The following is an 8,318-nucleotide window of genomic DNA, read 5'->3' on the forward strand; positions in this document are numbered from 1 at the left end:
CCAACTTAGACGGCCATCTCTGCTTGACTTTTGACTGTTATATCATCATAACTATTAGCCCCACACTATCCCAGGGGCATCCAATATACGCCGTATCAATAGACTCTATTAATGATATTATATTGTGATTTTAATGGTGTTTGATTAAAATAATTTTTTTATCCACCTACTTATCCCTTGATCTCTCAATTTTCCTATCCCTTGAATCCATTGAAAGCTTTAATAACATCACCGCATACCTTACAATCTCCTCCATTCATCATAAATTATCTAAGCTCTAGTTAAACAAACCATAACCTCCAAGTGATGAGAACATTTAATTCTGCTGATGAAATAAATGACCAAGTTGAACATCAATAATTCAATAAGGCAAGGTGACTTCATTCATCATTCATGCCATTTTTAAAGGAATGACAGCTGATATCAGAGCAGAGGTGTTGATATCTTATTCCACTTGTCACTAGGCTGGCACAGTTCACCATCCACATCAAAACTTTGCCTTTAAATCAATTGTATGATGGCACATTTGGAAGACAGCCAACAATGAACTGTATTTAAAAGCATTTAGTTCCACTTTCCATTTACAAAATACAATAAGTTTCATTGAAAAGAGATGTGAGCAAGGGAAAGGAGGAAAATTTCTAATGTATCTTACCGTTGTCGTTATCTCTGCTGCTGAAAGCCTTTCCTGACAAAGGATCCTGCAAACGAGGTAGAATGTGAAGCGCAAGTTACATGATTGGTCATGGAGATCAGGACAAAGTACACGGTATCAGTCGTTATTAAAAGAACAAGACTAGCAAAAGTACAGCAGAAAAGAAACAAATAAGCTGAAACGATTAACACTTGATATCAGACTAGGTTTGCAAATTGTGATGAATATGCTGAATGCAAATGTGAGGTAAAGGATCAGTGCTCATTGCTACAGGAATCACAAGGTTAAAATTTAACAGTGCTTTTAAGCTGTTGTGAGAAACCAGGCCTATATTTGTTTCTACTGTCCATTGTTACTCATTGGAAGGGTAGAAATTACAAGGCGACAGAGAGAACAAAGGCTTAACTTAAAAAAAAAAAAAAGTCGAGTTTTGAGTTACATAAATGATAATGAGAAGGAAACAAAATAGAAATGAAGAAAAAAAGGAAGATTATTAGGAAAATGGAGGCTCTGACAGAAAAAGATTAGAAAACGCAACTTGAAAGGCAAAATCGATGCTAAAGATGTAATCTTTTAAACTGGAAAGCGAAGCATCAATCCAAACGGATGTATGAACGGCATTAATCAATTTGGAGATGAAAAGCTGAACCATCGGCTAATAAATGACCAACGACAGCGGGATTAACCCTTCGAAACGGAAGCACATCTCATAACTTCCCAAACCAGAATCGAAACGCACAAAAAAAATCGCATTTTTAGGGTTAACCGACTCACCTAGCCCGGCCTCCACCGCCGCTTCTTCCGCTCCGGGGAGGCAGTCCGGCGGGTCCTCGAAGGAAGACACGGGGAGCCGCTTGTGGGCGACGCCGATGTCGAAGAGGATCACGCCGGAGTCGGAATCGGCGATCACGATCTCCTTGACGGGGAGCCACAAGAAGAGCTCCTCCTGCGACCACCCGACGACGCTCTGGAGCGCGCCGTAGCTGAGGTTGCCGCGCACCTCACGGTCGAAGAAGGAGAGCCCGTCCTCGTACCACGCGTAGCAAGGGCGGCCGATCAGGACCTCTAGCAGTCCGGAGGAGGGGTCGTGGGCGAAGGACTCAACGGCTTTAGGAAGGAGCCCACCAGGGAGGCCGTGTTCCTGGAGGAGGTCACCAATCGAGCCAGTGGAGAAGGAGAAGGAGGAGAAGAGGGGGATAAGGATAGATAAGGCGACATACGGCATGGGAGAGGGGAAAGGCGAGAGCTTGGCCATGGAAGAACGGAGAGGAGGAGAAAACGGAAAGTGACGGCGGGGGGTTTAAGAAGGGGTTTGGTAGGACAGGTTGACAAATTTGGAGAACGAGGAAAGGATTAGCTAGAATTTGTTAAATTTTCACATTCAGATGGAGCCCACCGTTGTAATGAGCTGGAGTTGGTGGGCATATCTCTGTGTGAACTCCGTACGTATCCTTTTCCCAAATAATAATCAATTTTCTTCTTCCATGGTTTAGATTTTAAGGAAGGCATGCACACATTCCTTCACGAACGAATCCTAGACAATTTTTTTACACTCTCCTTTGTTTTTTATCCCAGCAATATCCTACTTAGATATATATTACAATATTATCAGCCAATATTATCCCAGCATTTTATCTTATTCGATGTTAATAAAATTTATTATTATTAATATTATTAATTCAGGTATCTAAATTTTTGACCAATTAATTTTGAAGATGGACGGTCTTCCCATAATTCACCCATCCGATACATCTAGAAGCACACAATGACTTCTAAATGATAACCCAGTTATCGTTTTAACAAGATATCCTAGTTGTCCCAATAGTTAGAGTAATTATTAAAAAAAATAATTTTACTATTTAACGGTCTTTTAATGTCGGCTCTATGAATATAGATATGAAGATAGGTAATACAGATATATGTTAAATATATGATAGAATAAATTTAAGGCTATCAGTTGGGAATAGAGTAATTAATAAATTAAATTTAATTGGTAAGAGAGCAAAAAGATAATTAATAAATCTATTGAATTTAAAAATTAATTAAAATCAGTTTTTTTTAAAAAACATATTAATATATTCAATTCAATTTAGATTTTAAATTTCACAAGAATAAATCAATTAAATCGAAACATATTTAAATCAAATGCAACTATAAATAAGGACAACCTTATTAATCGACGACTAATATAATTTTAATTTATTCAATTTGATCTATTTAATTTTGAACCCATTACACACTCTCACTCTTATGAGATATGAGCTCTGATCCTGTTCGAAAGCTGAGTCGGACGAAGACTGGTCACGACGGCTTGGTTGTTGACAGAAAGTCGTGGGCGATTCGGCTCCCACGGGCGGCTGACGATGCTGCAGGACCCTGCACACACTCAGACGATCTCCCCTCCCTCACGTTAGAGACTAGAACGCAGGGAAAAAGTCCCCGGATCAGGCCCTTCGACGCTCAAGTCAGGTCCTTTTTCCCCAGAAAAAGCAGAGATAATGGAAATGAAAAGTTGTGGGAAAAAGTGACCAGAGAGCGTGTACCCGCGTACGAGGAAATCTCCTCCTTTTTATGCACCCGCCTCGCTTCCAGAACCTGCAACCCTGTCAGAAAACGTTAGACGCTGGGCTTTGTCGTATATCCCGGACACCTGTCGTGCTGCTATTGGTTGTGAAAGCATCTTCTTGTTGAGGAACCCCCACCTTTACACATGGGTTTTGTCTTGTAGCGAAGGACATCTGTCAGGCTACTATTGGTTATGAGAGCATCTTCTCCCTTAGAAACCTCCGCCTTCGCACATCTCACGGGTATGTAATGATTATCCTTGACGGACAATTGTGATCCTCCGACTTCTGCTCAGCCTAGCTCATCTAATCTATTCCGGCCTGCACCTGCCTCGTGCCCTCCAATCGGATCCAGCCTCTAAGCGTCACTTGCTAGTCGAGCTGACTCCGACCAGCTCTGCTACTTCCAATCTGTGAGTCGTGACTTGCACTTCCGGGTCTTCAAACCGCAAACCTGCAGACCGAGCCGTCTCTACACAGCCCTGCCGCTTCCGACCTTTGATTTGTGGATTGCACTTCTGGGCCTTCGAGTCGCAGACCTGCAGACCGAGCCGTCTCTACACAGCCCTGCCGCTTCCGACCTTTGATTGTTTCCTGTCCCTTGACCATAGGCCTGCAGTTCGAGCTGCCCCTGCCCAGCTCTTCCGATCCCGACCTGTACCCCATGTTCTGCCTGCCGTCTTCCTTTGTTTTCCAACGGCCTCGCCTGCTTGAACAACAAGTCTGCCTGACCTCTGCCTATTCCATAGGCTAGCCTTTTAACTGCCTAGTCAGCTTGACTATTGACCGCCACGTCCTCTTGACTTTTGACTGCTATATGGCCTTGACCTTTCTCACCCTTTCCTCTTGGGCCCCTCCATTGCCAACCGTATCACAAGCCTCCCTCACAAGTCTAGTCGAAGGAGGACGAAAGTCTGACTGACTAGACCTCAGCACATCTATAAGATCTCAGCATATCTCTGTGACCTCAGCCTATCTCTGTGTCTCTACCTCAGCATATCTCTGCGCGCTTTGTTTCTTGCCTTACGCATCAACCTTTGTGTCGCATCGCCTGGGACACCATGCCTCCTTAATTGCTTTGCCAGTCGCTTGGGGTACCGTGCCCACGTAGTTGCTTTGACTTGGCCACCCATCCTCTTTATAAAGAGCCTTGCGGTCGCTTCTTTCTTCTATCTTCTCCTGCCACGCCTTCCCACTTTCTTTTGCTAACCCGCGTTACACCAGCTTCTTACCCACGCGATGCATTCTCCTTTTTCTGAGGAGGTTGATCAACCACCTTCCCAAACGCGGATAGATCAGCTCACCTTACAACTTGCTGAGAAAGAACGTGAACTGGAGCGCGTATCCAAGGATCGAGCTCGTCAGCTAGCTGCCCTGCGCTCCATGGAAGCCCAGTATCGTGTCACAAAGTCTTGCGCGCATGCTGAGAAGGCGAGGAAAGAGGAATGCCAGGCTAGCCTGCAGCGCCAACTCAGCCTTCAGGAACACTTGAAACAAGAGCATGAAACGTGTTGGTGCAATATCCCTCAGGTCAAGGTTGACCTGGGTAACCAAGCTGAGTCTTGGTTTAGGTTTAGATGTTTGACAATAAGATATTGATTGAAGAAGAGTCAAGTAGGTCAAGGTTGACTGGATACTTGACTGGGAAGTCCTAACTGGGATGTTAGGCAAAATGAAAGTCCTGGTGAGTGAAGCCAGGCAGAAGAAAAGTCCTGGTGAGTGAAGCCAGGCAGAAGGAAGTCCTAGTGAGTGAAGCTAGGCAGATGGAAATCCTGGTGAGTGAAGCCAGGTGAAAGTCCTAGTGAGTGAAGCTAGGCAGATGGAAATCCTGGTGAGTGAAGCCAGGTGAAAGTCCTAGTGAGTGAAGCTAGGCAGAGTGAAAACCCTAGTGAGTGAAGCTAGGTGAAAGTCCTAGTGAGTGAAGCTAGGCAGATGGAAAACCCTAGTGAGTGAAGCTAGGTGAAAGTCCTGGTGAGTGAAGCCAGGCAAGGGAAAATCCAGATGGATCAAGGATGATCGGACATCTGGTGTTGGGAAGTCCAAGTAGGTCAAAGGATTGACTGGATACTTGGCATGAAAGAAAAGTCCAAGTAGGTCAAAGGGATTGACCGGATACTTGGCACAGAGAAAAGTCCAAGTGGGTCAAAGGGATTGACCGGACACTTGGTAAGGGAGTCCTAGCAGGTCAAGGGAGTGACTAGATGCTAGGCATGACATACCAACAGGTCAAGGTTGACCGGATGTTGGTTTGGGAGGTTTGGGACTTGGTTTTGGACAAAAATCAAGTGCTGGATCGATCAGTGGATCGATCCAGGCTCTGGATCGATCAGTGGATCGATCCAGACCTGTCCCAGCGAACAGAGAGCCTCTGGATCGATCCGTGGATCGATCCAGAGGTCCCAATCGATCCATGGATCGATTGGGACGCGGCTGCTTCGCGCGATAAGCGCTGGATCGATCCGTGGATCGATCCAGGCGTTTTCCCAGAGCACAGAGGCGCTCTGGATCGATCCGTGGATCGATCCAAAGCCTCCCCGATCGATTGGGAACATTCGAATCGATCGGGATCCGACCGTTGGCGTCGTTTATAACTGCAGGCGTTCGATGGCTGCAAGAATCTCTTCTCCGATTCACTCCAGAGCTCTCGCCAACTCCTCCACAGCGCTCACAAAGCTCAGATCGCCAGTTCTTGAAGAATCTTGGAAGCTCTCCAAGTCAAGAGGCGGATCAAAGCCAAGAAGAGAAGCTAGGGTTAGGGTTTTGTACTCATTGTAAGCTTGTAAGCTTGTATTTCTTGTATCCTTTCCCTCTCTTCTTGTATTGAGTATTGTAGGGCTTCTCCGCCCTTGGTAGTTACCACAAAGGAGAGTTTTATTTAGTGGAGGGTGTGTGTGTTGGTGTGGATCCTTGGATTAGTCACCTCTTGTGAGGTGGATACCAAGTAAAACCAACCGTGTTAGCGTTGTGTGTTTGTTTCTGTATTTTCCGCTGCACATCTTTGAAGGAACAAGCAACGCCGAGCACCGAGCGAACGCGACGAGCTATTCACCCCCCCCTCTAGCTACTTTTGGTCCTAACAAGTGGTATCAGAGCAAGGCCGCTCTTCACCGGAATCATCGCCGGAAGGGTCAAGCATATCAAGAAAAGCTAGAGGGTGAAGAAGTTCGAGCAAATTCTTCATGTTCAAGACTTTATCAAGCTCAACTTCAAGATGCAATTCCAAGATGGACTTGGATTTGACACAAGGGTGGCTCCACCATACACATCGGCAAGCTTCGATTCTTGGAGATCAAGAATCGAAAACTTTCTTATGATGGAGATAGAGCAATGGTTTGCTCTAATGGAAGGCTTCAAAGCTCCAACGAACTCCAAGGGCAAGCTTCTAAAGAAAAGCAGATGGAGCTCGGAGAAAATTCAAAGGGGCGAGGCAAATGACAAAGTGACCAAGCTTTTGGTCAACTTATTGCCTAGCCACATCTTGGCTCAAGTTGGAGAATTCGAAGATGCCAAGGAGCTTTGGAGCAAATTGGCCAAGCTTCATGAAGAGATCCCCTCCACTGTACAAGATCATGAAGAATCCAAAGAGGGTGACTCTTTGGAGCAAGACCAAAAGGAGGATTCCGAGGTTGATAGATGCTCAACCTCCGAAGAAGAGGAAATCCAAGATGCTTCATCCTCAAGGGAATGCAACGAAGGGAACAAGGAGGGAGCATACTCCTTGTTTCATATTCAAGATGATGAAGCCTCCACCTCTAGGATTGAGGGGGAGCAATCCTTGGTGACACCGGATCAAGAAGAAGGAGAAGCTTCTACATCCGGGTCAAGTGAAGAAGAAGAAGATGGTGCCACCTCTGAAATTCAAGAAATATCAAATGGAGGAGCAAGTGCCATTCCTATACAAGAAGGTATAAATATTTCAATTAATAATAAAAATCATATAATATGTTTTGAGTGTAGGGAACATGGGCACTATAAGAGCAAGTGTCCCAACTTGGCCAAGAAGAAGGGCCAAGTGGCACAAAAGGGCAAGGAGAAGCCCAAGGAGACCACCCCCGGGACAAAGAAGAGCAAGGAGCACATTGTGTGCTTCTTGTGTCAACAAAAAGGGCATTACCGAAGTCAATGCCCCAAGGGGAAGAAGATGGTCAAGGCTCAAGGAGGCACTAGTCAAGGGGGAGCCTCCAAGGTAAAAAGGAAGGTAACTTTCGTTGAGCCTATTCCCTTGCAAAATGGTAAAAAGCATGCTAGGTCAAATTTTTATCATTTTAATGCGATTTACTATAAGAATAGGAAGCATGAGGGCTTTAAGGAAAAGCATGTGGCCCTACATGCCAAAACTACTATCCCTAAGGCTAGGAATGTAGGTAAAAACCTAGGCGATAACTCTAAGGATGTAAGATACAAGCCTAGAAACAAAAATGCTCATGGATCAAATGAAAAACCAAAAACTAAGGACTTAGTGATAGAAAATCAAGTCTTGAGATCAAGGCTTGATAAAATGGAAAAGACCCTAAAAAGGATGGAAAATATCCTATTAGGGCAAAATGAGCATAACCTAGGTTTAGGGGTACAAAAGCCATCCAATGACCATAGAGGTTTGGGATACAAACCAAAGGCTAAGAAGGATGTGCCCTCTTACCATAGAATTCCATATAGTTATGGAACAAACCCTAGGTCTAGTGGTCAAGCCAAAAATGCTAGGAAAGTCATCCCTAAGAGTATTTTTGCAATAAATGTGACTAAGACTTCTAAGAAGTCTAAGAAAGTCACAAACAAGGTCACAAGGGAGGTTATCCCTAGAGTTGACCTAGAAAATGTGACCAAGGCTTCTAAGAAGCCCAACAATGTCACTAGGAAGGTATCTAGGGAAGTTATCCCTAGTGAGTACCTAGAGCATCCAAGGAGCACCAATAGGTGTTGGGTTCCTAGGAGCATCTTCTCTACCCCATAGATGGGTTAGAGAGTGTCAACTCCGATTAGAAGGGTAGTTAACCCAACTTTGAGGAAATTGACACTCAAGGAGCATTTTCAAGGTTTTAGTTAACCTTTGAAAATGAAATGGACCTTTTGATTACTCCTTGAAAGAGTAAAATGTGCCT

At 44.7% G+C, this 8,318-nt stretch overlaps 1 protein-coding gene across 1 annotated transcript; it reads right to left on the minus strand.

The window, feature by feature from the left end:
* Positions 1 to 241: 241 nt before the first annotated feature.
* On the minus strand, positions 242 to 1,945 carry LOC122039935. Its single transcript, XM_042599349.1, has 3 exons — positions 1,430 to 1,945; positions 656 to 701; positions 242 to 548 (listed from the first exon to the last, which is right to left on the minus strand). The coding sequence occupies exons 1-2, from the start codon at positions 1,908 to 1,910 to the stop codon at positions 664 to 666; spliced, it is 519 nt and encodes a 172-aa protein (XP_042455283.1). The 5' UTR covers positions 1,911 to 1,945; the 3' UTR covers positions 242 to 548; positions 656 to 663.
* Positions 1,946 to 8,318: the final 6,373 nt, after the last annotated feature.

Source organism: Zingiber officinale, chromosome 2A (assembly GCF_018446385.1).
Source record: "Zingiber officinale cultivar Zhangliang chromosome 2A, Zo_v1.1, whole genome shotgun sequence".
In the NCBI taxonomy this organism is placed as follows: domain Eukaryota; kingdom Viridiplantae; phylum Streptophyta; class Magnoliopsida; order Zingiberales; family Zingiberaceae; genus Zingiber; species Zingiber officinale.